The sequence below is a fragment of the Pelophylax lessonae genome (genome assembly GCF_965119305.1).
Source record: "Pelophylax lessonae genome assembly, chromosome: 5".
NCBI lineage: Eukaryota > Metazoa > Chordata > Amphibia > Anura > Ranidae > Pelophylax > Pelophylax lessonae.
Genome location: NC_138772.1, coordinates 120,271,029 through 120,294,773, shown reverse-complemented (window position 1 = coordinate 120,294,773; position 23,745 = coordinate 120,271,029). Strand labels below are relative to the sequence as shown.

At 43.0% G+C, this 23,745-nt stretch overlaps 1 protein-coding gene across 1 annotated transcript in view; it reads left to right on the top strand.

The window, feature by feature from the left end:
* DNAH11 (dynein axonemal heavy chain 11) overlaps positions 1-22,670 on the top strand; it is a 420,238-nt gene extending 397,568 nt beyond the window's left edge. The window contains exons 77-83 of the mRNA XM_082257534.1: positions 113-232; positions 2,376-2,618; positions 4,349-4,531; positions 4,603-4,718; positions 8,603-8,715; positions 21,943-22,083; positions 22,350-22,670. Coding sequence (XP_082113660.1) covers positions 113-232; positions 2,376-2,618; positions 4,349-4,531; positions 4,603-4,718; positions 8,603-8,715; positions 21,943-22,083; positions 22,350-22,597 — 1,164 coding nt within the window. The 3' untranslated portion in view covers positions 22,598-22,670. The remainder of the gene's footprint in view (positions 1-112; positions 233-2,375; positions 2,619-4,348; positions 4,532-4,602; positions 4,719-8,602; positions 8,716-21,942; positions 22,084-22,349) is intronic.
* Positions 22,671-23,745: the final 1,075 nt, after the last annotated feature.

Here is a 23,745-nt window from a genome sequence, read left to right as displayed (position 1 = left end):
TGGCTCAGTCGAGTGTGCTCAAGATGGCCCCTAATCGCTTTGAGTCCCTAAGAAGAAAAACACTATAAAAATACAAATTAAATTATATTAAACTTCTCATTTCCAACCACAGGTACCATGGGAAGATTTGCGCTACCTGTTCGGAGAAATCATGTATGGTGGTCACATAACTGATGACTGGGACAGAAGGTTATGTCAAACATATTTAGAGGTGTATATGAGCACAGCAATGGTAATGTAATAATTTAGTACATGGAAATTTTTGTACAATTTTTTTTCTGTGAATGTTTGAAATGAGTGAATTCTTGCAAGGCTGTCAGGGGAGCATATCTAGTTCTTTAGTGAAAAGAAACCACATGTGCTCATGGAGAACTGTGTGCACCACAGATAAGATTGTCTGTGGACAGTGACATGAAGGTTGTATGCCACTGAAACTCTTCATTAGCATCTTCAGTAACTGACTGCTGCAAATCAAGTACACATTTGCTATGGGATTTATAATGGCACTTTTCCACTGCAAGTACCGGCTCGGCTCTACTCGGCCCTGCTTAGCCCGGTTTGCTTTTCCACTGCTGGTACCGCATGGTACGGTGTTGGAACGGTTCGGTACGGTACGGTATAGGTTTGCTTTTCCACTAAAGTAGTACTAAAGTTAAGTGGGTGGGATAACAAAGGGGTGGGCGGGATTCTCTGACCAATCAGTGGCTAGAAGTGACTGCATGCAAAGGATTGTGGGATATGGTACCAGTTATGGTACCTGTTGGAACCACAATCGAGTAGATACTGTTTTTTCAGAGCCGCCATAATTTGGATAGGGTCATCAGTATAAGGGTGTTTAGTGTGAAGATTTTGTGGCATAAAAGGAGGACAAATGCTTGTTAAGAAAATTAAATGGAAGCAAGGGTTTCATAAAAAGTTTGACATGTCACATTATACAGGGGGGAAGGTGGAGGAGTGCTAACAGTAATGACAGGTGCTGCTTACAACAGGAGTAACAGTAGCAGTCAGGCCGTTTTTATGCCCTTAGTCATTTCCCTGAAGAAATGAGCTATTCAGTCCTGTTAGGAAGAGCACCTTATCTGGTTAGAAATGGTTCCTTTAATATATCAGCTCCTACAGTTTGTTGCTATTCTTGTCTGTATTTACCTTGCAATTTAAATGTTTTAAAGCTAATTTGCGTGTCAGAATGTGAGTCAGTATAAAACAGCTAAAACTTTGAGGCGATATAGAAATACGATAATTCCAAATCTGTTAAATGCAGCAAAAGGGACAATTCCAAAAAAAAAATGGTTGGAAACTAAAAGTCCCATCTTAAGACAGTGGTGCAGTAGAATTGAAAAAAAAAAAAAATATATATATATATAAACATGGAATATCTGAGCAGTAGAGACAAGTAGATAGTTTTTCTAATAAATGAAGAAAATGGGCAGACTTCAAAAAGACCAATAACTATGGACGGATCAGGGGGGCAACTAAAAGACTGGGTACAGCTGGGTCTGGAAGCGTGAATAGAGACGTAGGAGAAGGATTGCAACATAGGAATTGAGTGGTAAAAAGAAAGGGGGGGGGGGGGCTTCAAGTAGTGGGATAGAAGGGGAATTAGGTTGTTTTTGAGATATATGAAATATTTTTACACTGTTTGCATACATTGAATTGAAAATAATAAAAATTTTATAAAAAAATAAAAATAAAAGAATGTGAGTTAGTATTAACATTATATTGTAAGCAGTATTAGTGCAGATGCACTCAATAATACACTGGAGCTTAATGAATAAGAAAGATAAGGACAGATGAATAAAAAAGGAACACTATAAATTCAAAGGGAGCCCTTTATCAATTCTGTCGTAAAGCAAGGTGATGCTAAACAGTAGCAGTGAGACTACAAGGTTACAGCTTGAGCAATTCTTTTTTGACTGCTCTAAAGTCCCACTGCGACAGAATGAAACCTGACCTCTTCCTAATTATGTGTCTGTATAGAGTAAAAATCTTTCTCATCTTTAGTAATTCATTTTATCTCAGAACTTTGCAAACTGTTACACTTGGCTGTCCAGGAATACAAGCGTACAAGTCTGTACACTTATCTCAGAGACTTTGCTAAAGGAGAGACAGCCTGATTTGCCACTAGTTGTTTTGCCAATTTGACTTATAAATGCTCCTCTAAAGGCCCGTACATTGGCTGGTTAAAAAAAAAGAAAAACCTGTGTATGGCACCCTGTCTGACAGAACCCGGATTCTGTCAGACGAGCATACTGGAAAACCAGCAGCCGACCGCCTCCCGATCAGTGCCCTTGGGGGGAGGGGGGGGGGCTTAGTGTGTACCAGGCTTAAGTGTTTAAAAGTAATTAAAATCTTTTTTTTTTTCTTTCTTTTTTTAGCTTGATGGAGAGCTTTATCTAGCCCCAGGTTTCAAGGCTCCTCCAAATTTGGATTATATTGGATACCACGACTATATTGATGAAATGTTGCCTGCAGAAAACCCTGTCTTATATGGACTCCATCCAAATGCAGAGATTGAATTCTTGACAGTAACATCTGATAACCTTTTTAAGACCATTCTAGAACTACAGCCTAAGGATAATCTGATTGGTGAAGGTTCAGGATCTTCTATAGAAGAAAAGGTAGGCTAGTTTTGTTATTATGGATGACAACAGTAAGGAACCACACATGCACTGTTGAGACACTCTTTTGGCTGCCTGCATATATTAAAACTATAGCTATCATCTTACTGACCTGCAAATATCTTTAAGGCTAAGGCCTCATTCGCACACGCACTGTGGCCTGTACAGCGTGAATCGGCCATTTGTTTATGGGGACACAGCCTGTGTTCCTAATTTGACAGGTGTGCAGGGTTGGTTGAGCAGCTCCAATCTCACACTGGCTGTTGGTTGAGCAGCCCCAATCGCACACTGGCTGTTTTCAGGGCATCTGATCTGCTCTTGCGTGTCCGTCAGATTAGGATGAGTGGCTGTGTTCATATACACAGCCTCTACATAGGGTTTCATAGGCTGCCTGCATTCCGCTCAAACAACCAAATCACACTGTATGATCCCCAGCATTATGTGAATGAGGCCTTATAGTATTGCAGCATGTACAGTGGTTACATAGGTTGAAAATAGACTTGTCTTGTCAAAGAATGGCAAAAGGCTTTTTATAAAGAAAGCTCTAATTTGATCTGTCAGGGAGAAATTTCCTTCCTGGTCCCCAAAGGCAATCAGACGGGACCAGCATTCTGCCATATTATTTATTATAAATATTAAATAAAGATCAACAACTTTCTTCCAGTCCATTTTTTTTTCTAATTTGAGCATAGCAGGGAAGAATTAGAACATCAGTCAAAGCTTTATTACTGTCGTTGTTCCTGTTTAGAATGTTTCCTAACATTTATATTTCAACAGTTGTAGAACAGAACTGGAAGTGGAGAGTAACTCATCAGTGGGGACAGATACAGCCCTAAAATCAATTTATAATAGAGTTGGGAGAGTATGTGTCTCATTGGGAAGGTCTGCTTTCACTTTCTGTTAAACTGATGGGTTGTCACATAGGACTGGGAGGAAGTTTCCTCTATGGCAATACATTGTTTACAACCTGACATACTTTTTAACCCTTTCTCTTCCACTCATGTTGGACTGGTTTCTTATCCAACCAAAACACAAATGTATGGGTTTTGTGTGTAATACATCAGTGCTGTATACAGTATATAATAGAAGAAAAGGGTAATAATAACTTGACATACAGGTGGCAGATACTGTTTTGTGCTTTGTTACAACAGGTAGGCATGCCATACTTTTGTCCCTTGTGAGTAGGTATGCTAAACGTTTTGAAATGGCTGCTGGTGAGAACACTAGGGAGTAATCATATAAATGTGCACAAACGACAACCTAAGCTGACCATAGATGATTTGTTTTTTTTTTTTTTTCAATTAGCTGGCAAACAAAGAAAAAAAAGAAAGAATCCCTCCATTTACACAAGTCAGATGGATGGGACATGGTCCCTGCTGGGACATTGTATGCTGACAGTGGGACTCTGCTGTCAGAATACATTGATCAGTGGAATACAGCCAATTGGGTGCAACCGCTGATTGAGGAAAAAACAACCTACATGCCCGTTTGATAGAAGTCACTTTAAAAATTGACATCTGTCAAACAGGGTTGGCCACACATGGATCACAATTCGGCTGGTCTCTGCTGAACTAGCTGAATTTCAATCCATAGAAGGCCAGCTTTAGGCTTTTGCGATTATAGGATATTGGTATTGCTTATAAGCTGAATTTATTGGTTACAAGAAATGTATTCCTATATTTAGATTGCATACATGGACAAGCCCTTATGATCTATTCTTTTCTTTGCAGGTGAAGAATGTTTTGGATGAAATTCTGGAAAAGCTTCCAGAAGAATATAACTTGCAGGAGATAATGCAGAAGACAATGGAGAGAAGTCCTTACATCCTGGTCTGTTTCCAGGAATGTGAGCGGATGAATATCCTTATGAAAGAGATCCGGAGGTCATTAAAAGAACTTGACCTGGGACTGAAGGTCAGTTTACTTTACTGAAGCTTATTTCAAAACTTGAACGTAAAGAATACTGACAGAAATTGTCTCTCTAGGGGGAGCTCACTATCTCCTCAGATATGGAGGCTCTGCAAACTGCACTCTACTATGATAGTGTTCCTGACTCTTGGACAAGGCTGGCATATCCATCAACATTCGCGCTAGGGCACTGGTGAGCATTGTGATTTAACAATGTCTTTAGGTACACTGTGCTGTTATTTGTTTCTCACCACTTTTAATATCACACTGATATACAGAATATAGATGTTATCATATGCAAACAGTAGTGACAATGGCTCACTCGAACGGAGTACTGCCATCAATTGAATCTATATTTAGTTTAGATTCCAGACTAAAACCTTTTTCCAGTGCTGGTCATGGTGAGACAAAACGAGGGCCTCAGTTACATGTATTGCTGTGTTTCTATGGTCCACCCTATAAAATTTAGATGTTAAGGTTATCACTGGAACAGTAATAGAGGGGAAATCTTCCAATGGGTTCACCTATTCTGGTGACAACTATGAAAGATGAGATTTCCCCCCACCTTAGGAATATCTCCACTCACTCAAGTTTCTGGGACAGGAAGTAAATAAAAATCTCTGCATTGAAGTAAAGACAAAGGTTTGATACCGTTCACAATTTATCCAAAATGATTAAAAAAAAAATGATGCTCTTTAATAAATAAAATATTCAAAAAGGCAGTGCAGAAACCGAGAGCACCCAATTAATATTGTTTAATAAAGGAGGATCACTGAAGGATAAATTCCAATTGTGTATGAAGGTAAATTATTTCAACCAGTTCAAAATCTTGATGAAATGTACTGGAAACTATCAGAATATATTGTATTGTTCTCTGCTCAGCGTAGACTGGTGCTGTTATTATTGACTACAGGAAAGATGGCCCTGCATATGACATGCAAAGTTGAATGTTCATGATTCATGAAAGAAAGATCTATAGGGTCAAATCATTTCCAGTGGAAAAATCTCAGACAGAATGCTGTCCTGAAAACTGTTGTCCAGATTCTGCTCATTTTGCTAACACTACCCTGTCAGGAATCTAAAACACATAAAACTGTCAGCTCCCAGCCTCTCTGGTGTCAGAGCCTGTGTAAGTCTCTTTGGCATTCAAAACTTCTGATCTTACAGAAGCTGCAGCACTGGAACAGAGGGGAGGTAGGGGAGATAAGCCACTGGGGAAGGTAAGGGTGAGTTTACCTGGTCTTCTATTGCAGGGCATTGACAGTTTTTCTTTCATTTCAGAAACCTAAACAAGTCTCTTTAAAGTGATTGTAAACCCCTACATTACCCAGTAAAGTGACTGGCCTCAGATGATAGCAAGAGATTACATAAATTGTACCTGTTTATATGACTTCTCTTATCTACAGTACAGCCATTCAAAGTTCATAATTGATGCAGCTTGTCTGAGCTTTCATACAGCAGGGGGCAGGGAGCTGGCTTTACACTCTGCAGAGCCCAGTGATAGCTAAATGAGAGCTGAAGCTGTCGATCACAGGGTGTGTGCAGGAGCTCTCCTGCCCATCACCTCCTTTCTCTTGCTAGAAAAACATGTCACAAGTTACTACAGGCAGATTGGGACTCGGGCTCTGAAGGCCTGCGTGTACCTGCAGCCAAAAGAGGATAAAGGAGAGGGGTTAGAGTCCTCAGACCCGTCGTTGACCTACTTTAAGGTAGGAGCGCACTCTGGCCACCTGTGGCATTGTTAATCATGTTGTTGAGGTCAGGGTTAACAAGGCTATGTTATTTTGAAGGACAAGCAAAAAATTAAAAACTTTTTGGATGTGATGTTACAAAGTTAGTCTGGTTGAAAAAAGACACAAGTCCATCTAGTTCAACCAATATGATGTCGGTGCCCTTTGCACTAAGCCAGAGAGCTCAGCACCTCTGTGTGGATATGAGTCCCATGCGAGTCACGCATTTAGATGCTTGTAAAAAGCCATTACAACTGAAGCATGAGCCCAGCGCTGCAGAAGTCCCTTTTAAAGAATACATAATAATGGTGAGACCCTCTAATCAAACACATTTCTCTCTGAGACACCATCCCTACTTTGGAATGCACAAATGAATCCCCCCACCCCCACAGGGAAGAGATGAGGGGAGAGAGAGTAATGGGACATAGAATGTGCCAAAATAATGAATACGTACAATATAAAAACAATTACCATAGACTTTTCTTAATTCAAGTAAAAAAAAAAGTATCACATTTCATATGTCACATGCACATATAATTTTTCATGTACATTGTAATTGGCTTTATACGGATTAACTGGTTTCACAAAAGACTTGCTTCATCCACGCCTCTTGTGCATGCTGACAACTATTTTCTTATCTACAAGAATAATGGTCAAACAAAAAATCTAAAATTATTTTGTGGATACCTTTTAAAAAAAAATCACCCATTCTGACACAGTCTGACAGATTAAAGTCCCCACTAAAATGGGACATAGGGTAAACCAGTCAATTCAGCCTTGAATTTAAGTTGGAATTCCAACTGTCTGTCAGTGGGATCCCAAAAGGCAAGAACTCTCAACCAATTTGGTGGTCTTCATGTGAAGGTGTATCACTGGTGTGTCTACAGTGGAACAGACCACTAGTTGATATACTCTCTCAAACAGGTAAAGTTCAGGTACGCTTCCAGCTCAGGACCCTTTTGAGTGCTTTCATTCCATATGAAGGAATCTATTAAACAATGGGTGTACTGGAAAGGTCTTTGCAGCAGTGGGAGCCTTAAAGGATCCGAGGGCTAAAAGAGCATGCTGATCCTCCAAATGCAGGGTAAAATGCACTGCATCATTAAGGTCTGACACAAACCTGGGGTAACAGCAAGAGATTCCAGTGCCAGAGATCCTATCGATCACAAGCCCAGCAAGATTAAGGACCTTGGAAGGGTCAAAGATGGACTCTGCAGGGGATGGCACTAGAGCCCAGGAGCCTGAATGTCCTGGTAGCTGAGTAGGCATAGAGGACCCTGTGGACATTGGGGAGGACTCATTAAATCAAGCTGAGAATCATTCTGCTGCTGACAACCCTAAAGCAATTGGGGTCTTATGTTCTAAATTACAAGCTTTGGATCTTTCTTGGGATAACAGGTAAGCCCACAAAACAACTAAGGGAGTATAGACTAAGGTCACTCTTGGTAGCAGGACTGCTCCCTTAATGTCTTCTATGGCTACAGTGTAGCAGTAATACAAGACCCAAAGTAAGAAACTCAGGCAGTTGGTACTGGTAAGGGATTTAGGCAGCTGGGAGGTGACCAAGTCACTGTAGGTGGACAGTGGAATAGATCCGAGATCTATGTGTGTTCAGGAGTAGGATGATTCCTCAAGGCTGAATGATGGAAAAAGTGCACAGCGTGCATGCGTCACTCCATCAAACCGATGATGTTAGTACAAAGTGTCTCATCCTTAACCCTTTTCTGTGGTAAACCAAGGTGGTGGGAACAGTGTAAAAAAGTGAGGTAACGCCTGGTGCTTCAGTGCAACCGACCTTACTCAGGGAGTCTTGAGAGACAGTCACATCTGGGGCTGCAACATGACTCTGGAAAGTTATGCATGGCTAATTAATGCATTGTGTTAAGGTCTGGAATGCACAATAAATACAGTGCCCAAAGGCTATATCCTGTGCATCCAGTCTAGTGAGGCGTGGGTACAGCCTCCAATGCTAATATTAAGAAAATGCTAATCCAGACCTGCTATAAAGAGACCAGCTCAAAAAGTGGTGTAGCACTGAAGGTAAAAACCCATGATAAAAAATAAAGGCTGGCAAAACAATAGTCAGCAAAGCTGAGGAGCACTGTCAAAAAAAGGCATACTGGGTTTTAGATGTGTTATACAGAGGCTGACGTATGATTTTTCTGGGGTCCAAACCTCCTGAAGGTGGCTATATAACCCAACTAAATCAGAATGTGTCCTTCAATGGGCAATAAAGAAAATGTATTACACAAAAAAACCTTCCACATAGTATGTACAGAATCTTACTGTCAGAACAAGTTACTGATTTTTAGTTCAAGCTTTAATAATTGTAATATATAATTCCTAGGGTTAACGATCTTCTGCTGCGATGTCGTGAACTGGATATGTGGACACAAGATTTGGTGTTACCAGCAGTTGTCTGGCTTTCTGGATTTTTTAACCCACAATCTTTCTTAACAGGTATATTTCCCTAGACAGCTTTTTAATTAATTTTTTTTTGATTGATTAACATTATTGCATTTAATACCTCCTTTGTTTGTACATATGGGGCTTGAGGCATTCACACCATGAATCACACAAAAACGCGACTCTGGTGCAGCACATTTTCAGCCCATTCATTTAAATGGGCTCAAATCACACCAGACCGCAGCAAAAGCAGTGCATGCACTACTTTATTTGAAATGAAGAGGAAGCAGATCAGATGGTACTTCTGTACCATGCAATCCAGTGCAGGCAAATGTACTGCGTTTGTGACCTGCATTTGGGAGTTTGTTAGAATTGCCCTGACACCTACTGTAGATTGCAAGCACAGTGCGTTTTGATCACAATGTAGGAAATAAGCTTTTCTCACACAGCATACTGGTGTAAACTGGCCTGAAGGTGGGTAAAAGGGCCACAAGAAAATGTATACCTGAGCTCTAGCAATCATCTGTACAGATACACACAAAATTCTATTTAAAGGAGGTACAGCCAAAGCTCGTTTGGCTGTACCTCTCCTATAGATCACAGGAGTGCAGTTCGTTCTAAACTCCTGTGACCCGTTCTTACAGAAGTTGGTCCAGGCACAGCGCCATCATGACAATGGAAGTCGGGATCTGCTAGGTGCCTGGACCGACACCCGCTCAGTGAGCCGCTTAGAGCCTGAGCCGGCGGCTCCCCGCCCCTACACAGCCCAGCTCTCAAATGAGCGAGGATGGTGCAGAGCAGAGAGCTGCTGACTGACTGGCTGTCAGCAACTCTTTGTTCGGGGAGCTGTCAGAACCGAGTGATCGGCAGGGTTTGATCGCTCGGTTCGCAGTGCAGAGGCGCCGGGGGACTGATGCTGCATCCACCTAGGTAAGTTTAACTTAAGAGAAAACTGGGTTTCTTTTACGTCATAAAAGTATCTTCTATTGCTCTCATTCGCCTCCAAATTCCTTTATTTATTTATTTTTGCTGCTGTGATCTGACTTCATGTTAGAGGATGGCTTATTTTCCTTTCTATTTGTCCCACTGCATGTAGGATTGTAGCCATCCTCTCTTGCTTGCTCCGAGATAAACAAGAGACTATAGGATTTCAAGAGTGTGCCTAGAGCAGTGCACATGACCGCAACTAAGGTGCACTGTTTATTTGAAATAAATGGATGTGAGGGGAAAAAAAAAAAAGGAGGTGTTCAGGAACTCATGGGGGATGTTACAGGGAGGCAGAAAAACACAGTAAGAAATAATTTAATGAAAAATAGACTACAGTTCGTGGAGTAGTACATGACTGATCAAGGTTTGGGAAGTAATGGTTTAAGTCTTTTAAAGGGAATTAATGCTGAAATACATAGCATTTTCAGACAAAGGTCAGCAATGGTAACCTAATTTCTTAATTGTACATCACAGGACAGACTGTATTTAATATTACCTTCAGTTGAATAAACACTGGTCAAAACAGGCATAACCCCTCCCAGCTCCACCAAGCCTCAGATGGGACACAGAGGTGGGTCTTATCAAGTTCAGTCACTATGGCCAACAGGTCAAGGACTGTCCCCAGAAACAATACTCAAAGAGTGGGTATGGCCTGTAATGGCTGCCTGTCCACACTGAATCCCACTGGCAGTGATATCCTTTGTACCCAGTGACCTCGCTGGCAGGGCACCCTGCAGGTACAGGGCAGTTAAGTCTCTGCTGATCCTATGGGGTTGCCCACTGTCATACGTGAAAACCGGGCTTTTTGACCCTGCACCTGAAAAGGTGAGTGCCCCTCTGTATATTGGAGCACGGGGCAGTTCCCCCTGACTGTTTCTGGGTGTACTGGGACTTCTGCACCATTTTACTGCTCTGTGGGGTTGTGGTGGTAGAGCTCAAGGGTAACAGTCCAGCATGCGCAATGATTTCATGTGTCTGTATAAACCACAATTTTAGTCAGCCGCAGTACCTGTGTGTTCCAGCTGACTGAGCCTATTATCTGTGGGGGATCAGATCGCCTCCAGCCCTGCTGGTTCTCACATGCACCAACTAGGGCCCTATTCAGGCTACTGGGAGTGACTTCCACATAGGTGTTTGGCTTAGGCTGACACTCCTCTCAGGTAGGTGGCTGTTTCCCTCTGGGAGGTTACAGGCCTCAGCAAGCCATGTCTTCACACAGGCACAGAAGTGGGGCAATGGGGTGAGCTTCAAACCCTTTAATTATGTACAGGGAACTTCCTATGCAGTTCGACCTGCAATGGCCCCCTTTAAAAGAGTCAACTTAATTCCCTGCCCTGAACTGGTAATACCACTGTTTCAGAGGCATATTCCTCTACTGCCTTTGTTTCAAGGGGGGAATTTTCTGCAGCCATATATGGACTGCATAGTCAGCTCATAAAGGTTCTAACTGATTTGGGATGCAAACATAGGCTACTCCTCCCCTTTTGCAGGAGCATGAGGAGCATGAGGCATCTAAGAAAATTCCAGAGAATGTGGTGGAAGCTGTTTGAAACAAACCTGGACCCTGAGATTTCTCTTGCAAGGACTCGTCACGAGCAATCCTGATTCCAGAAACAGAAGACCAAGATGGGTTGCCTGGCAGATGTGGTATGGCACTAACCTTACGCTGCTGTCAGAATCTTCCCCCATCTGCGTTATCGAAGTTATATATATGCCAAATAGGCTCAAGCAGGGAAGGCTATTTTCACCGCCGAAGCATTTCATTCACCTTGGAGGAATTCTACACAAAATTGTGTTCTCTGGCTATTAACCTGGCTTTTTCCTACTTAAATAAGGCAGCCTATGAGCGGTGTCCTTCAGACACAGCGGATCACAGATCGAGGTAAACCGCCAATAAAATTGGCCCTGTACCATCTGACTGCTGTGACCAAAGTAAACAAAGGCTGAATGAAAGCCTTTGGACAGTGTTAACAATTGCTTACACTGTGATCATGACTGTGTGAGCAATCAGTATTAAAAACAAAAAATCCCCCAGAGAGCAGTGCAGTCACTACAATGGTTCTGGTGATGGTATGTAAAAAAAAAAAAAAAAAAATGGATTTTTGACTTACCGTAAAATCCTTTTCTCTTAGGTTCATTGACAGACGCAGTCCTCTGATGCATATCAGTAGGAACGCAGTCCTCTGATGCAGATCAGTGCATCAGTGTTGGATCACTATCTCAAGCTCCCCAATTCACTTGAATCGGTCACAATCCGCACGCATACACAGGAGCTATAATTCCTGCCATAGTGTGAAGCAAAGCAACCTCATGTGTGAACGACCTAACAGTGAAGTCACAGTGTCTCGAATCACTACCACACCAGTCACAGTGTCACCAAAATCAGTGAGGGGGATTTACTAAGACTGGACAGTGCAAAATCTGATGCAGCTCTGGAAAGAAACCATTTAGCTTCCAGGTTTTGTCAAAGCTTAAGTTACAAGCTGATAGAATCTGATGCAACTGTGCATAGTAACCTGAGTGCTCCAGTTTTAGTAAATCTCATCCAGTGTTCCTAATTGCCACACCAGACCAGTGCAGCCAGCAATATTTTTCCTGATCACTGCCACATACCAGTCAGTGTCCTGGAGAAGTTCGGCTGGGTGCTAAACCTTCAGAAGTTGGCCTTGGTTCCGACAGCACTAGGTTTGGATTACTTTGATTTAGTACTCCACACACCACAAGCGATAGTGCTGCTTCCTCCAGAGAAAAGCCTGTCTCTCTGTGTTGAGGTTGCTGAAAAGTTTCTTTGATTAGGACCTGCATGAAGGTGCTGGGAAAAATGCTAGCCCCTTTAGTTTCAATAGATTTTTATTGATTTAAACAGAAAACAGAAGCTTCAAAACAAGCAGTTTACATACAGTGCCTCCATTACAACGAAGAAGATGTACATAGCAATGTCAATAATGCAGATATGAGGCATAAAATACAGCTATCAGTACACGTTCACATGGAGCTTAAGTAAAGGTGTTAAAACACTTGCCCAAGGAAACGGAGGACCTCTCCACCCCTGGCACCCCCATGGGAACAACCTGTGACACAGGGGGGGTGTCCACCTTGGAGTACAAATAAACAGTAAATAATTCGCCTACTAAAGTGAACTTGCCGAAAAAACTGCCAATGGTGAGGGGCAAAGGCGTTGGTGAGCGTGGGGGAGGGGTGTACATAAAGCGGGTTAAGAAGTTGGGGAGGTAGTGGAGGGGGCAGGGTCATGAAATCCACCTTATGTTACATCAATCAATATTTCATTAGATGTTAACTGTGCATTTAGGGTGCTGGAGCCAAATATCCCATTTCCTGTGGAATGCTTTGGTGTTCAGGTAAATGCGGGAAAGAATACGTTCCATATCACACTGTTGGTTCAAGGTGTCAATGGTGTCTCCTATCAAGGGGGCTGTGGTGGACTTCCACAGTCTAGTGATGGTGAGTTTGGCTGCTAAGAGAAGATGAATCACCACTTGCCTGGAGGCAGGCCGTAATTCCTGTATACGGATGTGTAAGAGAGCTAACTCCGGTTCAGGGGACACCTGCTGGTCACACAATTCAGATATCAGGCAGAAAATTTTATTCCAGAATGACCTAAGAGACAGGCAGGCCCACATAGTGTGAAACAGGGTACCACACTCCCCACATTCCCTCCAACACGAGGGCGAGTGGGAAGGGTAGATTTTGGAAAGCCGATATGGCGTTAGATACCATTGATGGGTTAGTTTAACATGCTGTTCCCAGTGTGTAACGCATTTAGTGGCCGAGTACGTGGATGAGAAGGCCTTCAACCAGTGGGAGTTAGGAAATGCTTTCTGTAGGGTCTGTTCCCATTTGATCATGGTGTGTGTTTTGGAGAAATGATCTGGTTGAGTGAGTGTTTTGTAAAAAAGGGTTATGCCCTTGGAGGAGCCAGGAAGATCCTGAAGGTATTCGTGAATGGAAGTAGGCAGTGTAACAAAGTGTGGTATGGGTTCTGAGCGTAAATAGGACCTTATTTGGAGATAAGTGTGAAAGGTCTTCAACGGGAGGTTAAATTTTTTCACTAGGTCCGTGTATGTAGAAAATGAGGTGCCTTGAAAAAGGTCTCTTACGTATCTCGGTTGGGCATCCTTAGGCAGCCACAATGTGAGATCCAGGTTGGGAATGAGATAGGCTAAAGCTTTCAGCGGGAGCATAATTTTTTGGCCACCGTCCGTAGGCGATAGGGTAAGGGGAAGTTCTTTCCATAATCGGACCGAACAAAGGATCGAAGGGATTGTGGATTGTGGGGGTTTGGCACCTATTCGAGTAGCAAGTAATAGCAGTTGGAGGCTCTTATGTGGCATTAAATCACCTTCCATCTGCGACCAGGATTTGTTGGAGGAGGGAGTCCACCAGTACTTGAGTTGGTCGAGAACACATGCTTTATAATATGAATAAAGGTTGGGGACTCCCATCCCCCCTAGGGACCTGTGCCTGGACATAATAGACAGCGAGCATCTCGAGGGTTTGCGGTCCCAGATAAATTTGGTAACCATACTTTGAAGGGCTGTAAAGAAAGAGCGTGGGAGGGGAATTATCAGTGTGCGAAGGAAGTACAGAATTTTAGGCAGGACTATCATCTTAAATGTGGCTATTCTACCCATGACGGATAGTTCCTGCGTTTTAAGGGACGCCAGAGTACGTGGTAAAGAGTCCAGTAAGGGTTTAAAATTGTAGGCATAAAGTCTGGAGGGATTTGGGGTGAGCTGGATACCCAGGAAACCTAAGGAGTCTGTGACCCAAGTGAAGGGTAGATCATGAGATAGTAACTGACGTAGGGCCGGGGGTAAGTGTAAAGCAAGTATTTGGGATTTGCTAGCGTTCAGTTTATAATAGGAGACTGCACTAAATTCATTTAATAAATCATACACTGCAGGGAGAGATTTGGCTGGATTGGTCAAAATGAGCAAAACATCGTCCGCGAACAGACTTATCTTGTGCTCAGAACGAGCAATCTTAGGGCCTGAGATAAAAGGGGAGTCACGGATTCTTTGAGCTAGGGGTTCCATAAGTAGTGTAAAAATGATGGGCGAAAGGGGGCAACCTTGTCTGGTTCCATTGGTAATGTGCAGGGGTTCGGACTTGATTCCCGAAGTAAGGACTACCGCAGAGGGATTAGAATAGAGAGATAAAATGGCAGATCGCATCCAATTGTGAATGCCAAACTTGTCGAGGACTTGTTGTAGATAGCCCCAGTGGACCCTGTCAAACGCCTTCTCCGCGTCCAAGGACAGGAGCAGAGAAGGCGTTTGAGGGGTCCCCAGGTGGGATATTAGGTCAATAAGACGTCTAGTGGCATCAGGGGCCTGACGGCCAGGGACAAATCCCACCTGATCTGGGTGTATCAGGAGAGGAAGTACCCTCTGTAACCTTAGAGCTAATATCTTGGCATAAATTTTTATATCTACATTTAGCAGTGATATAGGTCTATAATTTGCAGGCAGAGAAGGATCCTTATTCGGTTTTGGAATGGTAATTATTACAGCACGTAACATATCAGGAGGAAAGGAAGCAGTGGAGGAGGCAAGAGAGAAGACGTCCCGTAATAGAGGGGCAATCTCTGGAGCAAAGCATTTATAATAGTCGTTGGAGAAACCGTCTTCTCCAGGTGATTTATTGTTAGGGAGTTTAGCAATAACGGAGCAGATTTCATGTGAGGTAATGGGTTGTGATATAGATTGGAGCAGCTCCTGAGAGAGGGTAGGCAATTTTGTTTTGGAGAGGAATTCGGCAATGCCCTCCGGAGTAGGTTGAGGTGTTGAATTGTCAGAGCGGAGGTCATACAGTTTCTGGTAATAAGACGCGAATGCATCTGCTATGTTTTTGGGGTTGGTCAGGAGGTCAGCTGTAGTCGGATAGGTCAAGGATAGAGTTTTCTGTTTAAGTCGCTTGGATTTGACCTTCCGAGCCAACGAAGCCCCTGCTCTGTTATTAAGTGCATAGAATTGAGCCTTCATGTACTTAAGGTGATTTTCATATTTGTACAGGAGGAGAGACCTTAGTTTCTGTCTTTCAGAAACGATAAGTTGTGTAAGACCGGGGGAGGGATTGAGTTTATTTTCTTGCTCTTTGAGATTGATGGACTTCAGCAAGTCCTCAACTTGTTTCCTCCTCTGCTTCCGTAAATAAGAAGACATTTTGATCAACACACCTCGCATGTATGCCTTATATGTGCTCCATAAAGTGAACCTGTTAACGTCAGGGCCATCGTTCCATTCAAAGAAATCGTCATGTTCTTGCAGTATCGATTGGCGCAGCTTCTCATCCGCCAGCAACTCAGAGTTCAGTCTCCACACCGGGGGAGGGGAGTTGCGCAACTTGTCATCGAACTCCAGAACTAGCGGTGCGTGGTCAGACCAAGAAATTGTGCCAATGCGAGCATTAGTCACACTCTGCAAGGATCCCTTCGTAGTGAGAAAGAGGTCTATGCGTGAGTATGAGGAATGGGGTGCGGACATAAAGGTATAATCCCTTTCAGAGCCATTAAAACAGCGCCAGACATCATATAAATCATGAGACTGCAGTAAAGACACAATAGATTGTGTTGGCCTCCTGGTTTGTGAGGTGGAGTCCATGGCAGGGTCCAGGACCGTATTGAAATCCCCTCCAATCAAGAGGGTGCCTTGCAACATTTTCATCGCCACAGAGAGCAGCGGGGACAAAAACTTCCTTTGCTGTGTATTTGGGGCATAGAGGTTAAGTAGGGTAAATACAGTGTTGTTCAGTTGGCATATCAGCACAATAAACCTTCCTTCAGGATCAGCAATAGAGTCAATATACTTAAATGCTACTGAGTCTCTGACAGCTATAAAAACACCACACTTCTTTTTCGGAGCATTGGCCAAATAGACGTGGGGGAAATGGGGGAGAGACACTATAGGACACTTATGGGCTGCAAAGTGGGATTCCTGGACAAAAAGAACGTCAGCTTTGTGAAGTTTGGCTTCTCTAATCAATGCCGATCTCTTATAAGGACTATTGAGCCCTTTCTTGTTCAACGAGAGAACTTTCAGAGTCATGGTGACATGGTAGGATATGTATGATTAGTGAGGGACCTACCAAGAATAGGTCTCACTATGTGTGGTGACCAGTACCTTACTAAAAGAGTTTGTAGACAGGAAGGCACCAGGGTGGCGTGCAGCCAGATGGATGAGGTGCAGGAGGGATATCCGGATCCAGCAGATACTTGGGGCATCAGGGCGCACCAGGGATGATGTGGATGTAGGCTGGTGGTGGGTAGGTTTGCAGAGGCTGTAAGAAAAAGGGGGGACGACAAGACAGACAACACAAAGATAAGAAAGGCCTGACTAAAAAAGCAGGCTTGATGGGCAGCCAAAAAAGCCACTGCGACTGAGGGGGGTCTACAAACGCTCAGCAACATGCTGAGCTGTCACAGAGTATTTGTAGAACGCAAACCTTCAAGAGCAAAAAATAAAAAGTAAAACAGCAAAAATAGCAAACGGTGAAGCTCACGGCATTCCTCCAGATAGTTGGAAAATCTGACTCATGCAGGAAGAAGAGGACTGTAGAGAATCATGTCCATTCATTCTGCAGGCGTTCCAATGGAGGGACAGTAGGTACCGGGGTCTCGTCAGGTAGGTGCCACTGCTTGAAAAGCTGTATTCCTTTCTCCACACTGTAGATAGGGTATGTCTTGCCATTCCAGGTGACCAGCAGCTTCGTGGGGAAGCCCCACTTGTAGATCACTTTATTATTGCGAAGCATCTTAGTGAGGGGTGCTAGCTTCTTACGGTTAAGTGCAGTTTGCTGCGAGATATCTGTATAGAGGGAGATGCCCATGAATTCCTCGGGCACTGCTGGGCTCTGCTTTGCTGCCAACATAACACGCTCCTTCACATGGTAATAATGGATGCGGGCCAAGGTGTCCCTAGGAGTAGTGTCAGGAAGAAACTTAGGCTTCGGAATTCGGTGGGCCCTGTCCACGCACAGCTCAATGTCGCTCAGGGCGGGAAGGAGTGCCTTCATCAAGCGTTGCACATAGCGGGTCAGCTCACTGTGAGGGACAGTTTCAGGAATCCCTCGAAACTTAATGTTATTCCGACGTGAGCGATCTTCTAAGTCGGCAATTTTAGTTTGGAGTCGCTGAACTTCTGTCTCCTGGTCAGTGTAGGCATCTACAAGGTCGTTGTGCGCATTGTAGAGGTCCGCTATCTTAGTCTCTAAATGATGAATTCTATGTTCATTGGTCTGTACATTGCCTTTAATTTCATGAAACATGTCATCAAAGTCCGCATGGAGTGTGCTCCTGAAGGACAGAAGCATCCGCTTCATAGTCGCTTCGGATATGGGCTGGTCTGAGGCAGGGAACGAGTCAATAGAGAGGTCTGGGGGGATCTATGAGGCCTCTGGGCCTTGTCTGAGGTGCGCTGTGTGAAGGGGGAAGTATCCCCACTATTGCGGCGTTGCTTCGATTTAGCAGGGCTGGACATTGTAGGAGAGGAGGGTGGAGAGCTTTCCTCCAGCGTCCCCATGTCTGCTATGTCCTCCATAAGGGGATCACCGCCACCGCTGATGCCCGGGAGCTGCGCCGGGCCCGGCGCCATTTTGCTTACCCCGAGCCGGCGCCGCCGGGAAGAAGTCGGTCAGCCGTTGTGGCGGTTTTGTCGCCTTTCTGCGCTTGGACATCGTAGCCCGGTAGTGTAGGGAGTCTCCACAGCCGTTCACTGTGTTCGTAATGGAAGTCGTCAGCCGCTGTGAGTTGCTTTGGTCTGGTGGATGCCGGAGCACTCAGTTCATGCGGCCATCACGCTCGCTGGCCGGACACGCCCCCCAATGCTAGCCCCTTTAATGTGCCCAGTTTCATTCCAGAGCTCTGCAACTCAATATCCTGTCAGTATGAGACAAACAACAGGAGACCTTGGATACTGCTTACTCCTTAGACCAGGTTGACTCTGGAAGAGTAGATATCTACACAAACACCAGCAAATCATTAATGAATTAGAAGTTCTTGATGACATATGTTAGCCTATTGGTCGTGGCAGGTTTTTCAGAAAACCTCACATTTCAGGAAATGTGGTATTTGTAGCGGAGGATGCCAATAAACTTCCTGGAACTTTGAGCGATTTGGATAGCTCTGTCTACCTTTGGGGGCTTTCAATCAGACAATTCTATGATTACAGTACATCAACGAGGAAGTAGTAGTCATGTTGTACTGGAAGAATTACACCCTATCTGGTCTTGGCCAGAATGTCACATTTCGACCCCCCTTGCCATGGAAAAGTAGTAGGTAGATTTTTCTCAGCCATCAGCAGCTGAATTTGGGAGAATGGGCTGTGGTCACCTAGATGTTTGTCTGCACTGGGGAACCACAGATTTGTGTCCCAGCCCCAGGAATCCTCAGGCGTTTGCAGATGCCCTAGTGACTCTTTGGGATAGTTTTTCCCTACACAACTCCTTTCTTACCTGTTCTGCCGGACCAAAAAGAATGTGGTACATGGACATCGTAAATGTACTGGTAGATAAGCCATGGGGCTGCTTTAGATTTGCAGTTGTAGGGACCGATCTTCCATTTTGCTTTATAGTCACTGGCTTTTAATGGCCTGGAAGTTGAACTCCAAGTCCCAAAGGATACCTCCAGGAAAGTGCAGTCATGGAAGTCTTTCTATGCCTGGTATGAGGTTTGCACATTTCATCCCTGACTGTATCTCATGTTGCTTAATTTTTGTTTTTTTCCCCCAGGGGGAGGTCTCTGGCTTTAAGTATCTGCAAAAGAACGACCAAGGCTGATATCTGATGACACCTATTCTCATTCCTTGGGCAAAGTTTTCATTTAGTGTCATAAGGAATTAGTCGGTCTGTGCAGCAACACCACCACCCCCCCCCCCCCCCCCCTTACAGTTTTGGGCTTGTCTTGTTATGCAGTCTTCTCCCTTAGAACCTCTACTAAATTCCCTTGTCATTCCTTAAGTGTAATGCCCCGTACACACGTGCAGATTATCTGAAGACTTTTGTCTGCAGACTTACCAAAACCATATAATATGAGGTCAAACCTAAACACTTTCAATTTGTATGCAATCCGGCAGGCCCTTGCACTACATAGAAAAGGTAAATCTGAAGACAAAAGTCTTCAGATAATCTGCACGTGTGTACGGGGCATTAGGTAGTGTAGTTGTTTACCTCTGCACCCAAGGCTCTTTAAGTTGGCTGTTCTTTCCTAGTGAATCCTTCCTGGTTCTTCACCAGGAATAAGGTGGTGCTGAGGCCTTGGTCTTACCACAAGGCCATTTCTTTGTTTAAACTAATTCAGGCCATTGTGTTACATTCCCTCACCCCCCCCCCCCCCCCCCAATCATTCTAAGGCGAAGGTTCATATTTAGCGGAGGTCTACAGCTTCAATTAGACAGTCTAATTCCCGGTTTATTCTACCTAAGGGACCTTGCAAATAGTCAAACTTTTTCTCAAGCCACTATTTCTAGGTGGATTAGTCAGCTTGTTTCTCAGGCCTGTAGGATCAAGGGCAAGGTTTCTCCTTTCCTGCTTAAAGTGGTTAATCTCATCCTTAAAAAAAAAAAAAAAACAAAACCTGGCTGATCCGGCCAGTCCTTGTGCTCCCCCGTCCCTACTGACCATGGTAATCATGGCTGCTGATCCCGGATTACTGTGGTCAATATACATGCTGACCTCGTCTTTCCACTGCTCTCCTCGCTCCCTGGCAGCTTGGGAGTGTGTTAGCCATCTCCTACCTGGCCATCCGGCCGCTATAGCGCTTTAAAATCATGTAATTCCCTTTCTTACATGGAGATCGATTGTGCAGTGTGTGTTTAACGTCAGTGGGGAAATACAGCCCCCCCCATTGTAGTGCTTGGATCAAGGAGGGCAGTGGGAGGTCACGCAAGTGCCCTGCTGCGCTGTAAATAAGGTATTTTGCAGAATAATTTCTTTAAAAAAAATATTGTACATTAGATCTTCATGTAAGAAAGGGAATTACATGATTTTTCATAGGTGACATAACCACTTTAAAAACCCATTCCACTAGGTGTGCCATAGCTTACTGCACTATTCAGCATCAAGCTTTTAAGGCTGCCACCTGATCTTCTCACACATTTACTAAGTTCTAGAAGGTAGAGAAGTTTACCCCCACCACAGCTGGAAGTTTTAGGCAACTTTGCAGTGAGTGAACTTCTGACCCCCCCCCCCCCCTCCTCTCATTTTGTTTTTGGGCATGTTGGCCTCGTTTCCCACCCCTCATGTAAAGGATTTTATTTTTGTTTACCTGTACATTCCTTTTCTTGGCAGTCCATCACAAGAGACAGAGCTAGGAAGGGTTATTCCTGCCTTTTTTGGCAAGGGTTCATATACCTGAAGATGGCAGCATGACACCCAAGTAGTCATGAACATTAGCCCTCTGTCATGTGAAAAAGAAAACCAACAAGAAAAAAAATTTTACTGGTAAACCAAAAACTCTTCTTGCTTTACTGGCTACATGGCAAACATATTTATAAAGAAACTATGGTAGGAAAATATGTGCACTTTCTAATGCTAAAATGGCCACAACAAAGGGAAGTGTCTCTCTGTTGGGTTTACACTTAGCTTGTTGCTGCGAGAGTAGTTCATTTCCATTGCTGTAGTCTCCACCATGTAATAAGGTTTAACTACATCATGCTGAGGGGTTTCTTTTTAAAACGAGCACCTACCGCTGCTACCATCCCAGATAGAAAGGCCAAAGGGGTAATTCAACCCAGCCACATCTGTCTGTCTACATCAAAAAACAGTAGTGTTTGAATTCCCAATCATTCTTTAGTAAACAAAGGTAATGCTGGTTTGCCTTATTTACCAAAATTTTCTTAGACCTCTTTCACACTAATGCAGTTTCTGATGTGAATTAAGTTGCATGACAATGGAAAGATCATCATCAATAGCAACTGTTCAAATCAATGCAATTTTGGGGGAAGGGGTCCTGTGCTAATTTGGTGCAATGCAGTACGTTGTTGTGGATTGTGTCATGTGGAAAAGTAAAAAAAAAAAAAATGTAAATTTTTGTGTGCTGCTGTAGGAGTAGTATTTCCAAACCGCAGCCATTAAATTGCACTTTCAGCATATAAACATCATAATGCAGAATTGCACCTCAAGTTGCATGCAAAACTGATCACACTGGTGTGAACCTTTCCTTAGTAAATAGCTTCTACATTTTAAATAAAATCGATCCCAATGTGTGAACTGGCTCTTGCTGTTTCTAATAAACTCTTGGCATTAAATGATCACTATAGTATCTTTGTATTTTCCCAGCAATTATGCAGAGCATGGCTCGGAAGAACGAGTGGCCGCTGGATAAAATGTGCCTAACGGTTGATGTGACAAAAAAGACAAAGGATGACTTTGGCCATCCCCCTCGTGAGGGGGCATATATTCACGGACTGTTTATGGAAGGTAAAAAAAAAACAACAAGTTCCATATCAGTAAAGAAACCGCAAGTAATTTGTATGAAGAAAAAAAAAAAAAAAAAAAACACACCCACTCTGGTGCTGTAGGCAATACAGTATGTTCAATCCTGTGTTTGCTTCTTGTAAAGAGCGCAGCTGATGCCGTAAACATCAGTCACTTTGCGATTTAATGTAAATTATACATAAGACTGAGAAACTTAGTTTAGATGTAACATATACAGAGCAATTGTTACAGTATTTGTCTCTCTGTAGGTGCAAGATGGGACATTCAAGCAGGTGTGATATCGGAGGCTCGTCTCAAAGAGCTGACACCAGCCATGCCTGTCGTCTATGTCCGTGCAATTCCTATCGACAAACAAGACTTGAAGAACGTCTATGAATGTCCTGTATACAAAACTAAAATCAGGGGCCCGACATATGTATGGACATTTAATCTGAAAACCAAGGAGAAGCCAGCTAAATGGACTCTAGCAGGAGTTGCCTTGCTGTTAACAGTTTAATTCCAAATCCCCGATTCTGCCATTTTGTATTCCATGTAAAACAATACTACATCCCAAATGGATTGTGTAGAAGAAACAAACCACATTGAGAACAAGAATCTTACATTGTGGCCAGGAGATGGGTTTCACTCATTCGTACAACTATACCCATTATTCACTTTTTGTTAATGGCCTAAATGTATTTAAAAACATAACTATAGTCTCAGTATACATAGATTTTTACAAAACTATAAAAGAATTTTCCAAATAAATATAAATGCATTCATGCAAGCATTTACCCAGCATCTGCTTGGGATTTTCTATACCCTGTGCCAGCTGCCTTGTTCAGGGGGTCGTGTTTTTTTTTCTCTATAACAGAGCACTTAGCTCCTTATGAAAGGGAAAAGGGATCATGATTCTTCACAGGTCTCCCTGCACCTACCTATATTTAGAATGACTCTCCATTTTGCTCCTCATCCCCTTTTACTTGCACAAGGCTGAAAGTTACTAACACAATAGAAAGAAATTTAAAAATACAAGGCAGAATACAAAGCAAATTAAACTGTTTATTGGTTGGAAATTCAACAGTGCTATTTTCAACTACTTTGCTGTTTTTAACATAGCATAGTTTTGCTTCTGTTATTTTACCAAAACTACTGCATAAAAAATTACCTTCTCTAATTTGGAAAACATTAAACAGAACTATATTTAAAACCAGTATAAAATTTTTTTCGCAGAAATATAAAAATTCTAAAAATGATAGAATTTACAGTCAGCACATTCAAAGTAAGCAAAAGGTTATAGTACTTTAGCTAAGCTGAAAGAGTATTTAAAAAAGTGACATTTAGGTGCAGCTTTAAAGCCCTAATAATAAAAAGGAAAAACCATAGCAAGCTTCTAGTATTAAGATCAGAAAAATCGGTGACACTGGAATCATTCACTAAACCCCCAGCCATATAGATGTATGAAATAAAATGTAATGTATTCAATTAGCAAAAAGCGTTATTAGTTTAGATTCCCCAAGACAGGAAGTGAGAGGAAATTTCCCCTCACCTCATGTTCTCTTGACAATTGTTTAGTTTTGGATTTCCCCATTTTTTTGTGTGATAATCACCAGGGCAAAGATGGTGAATATTCAAATCCGGAACACAGACCGTGATTTAAAAAAA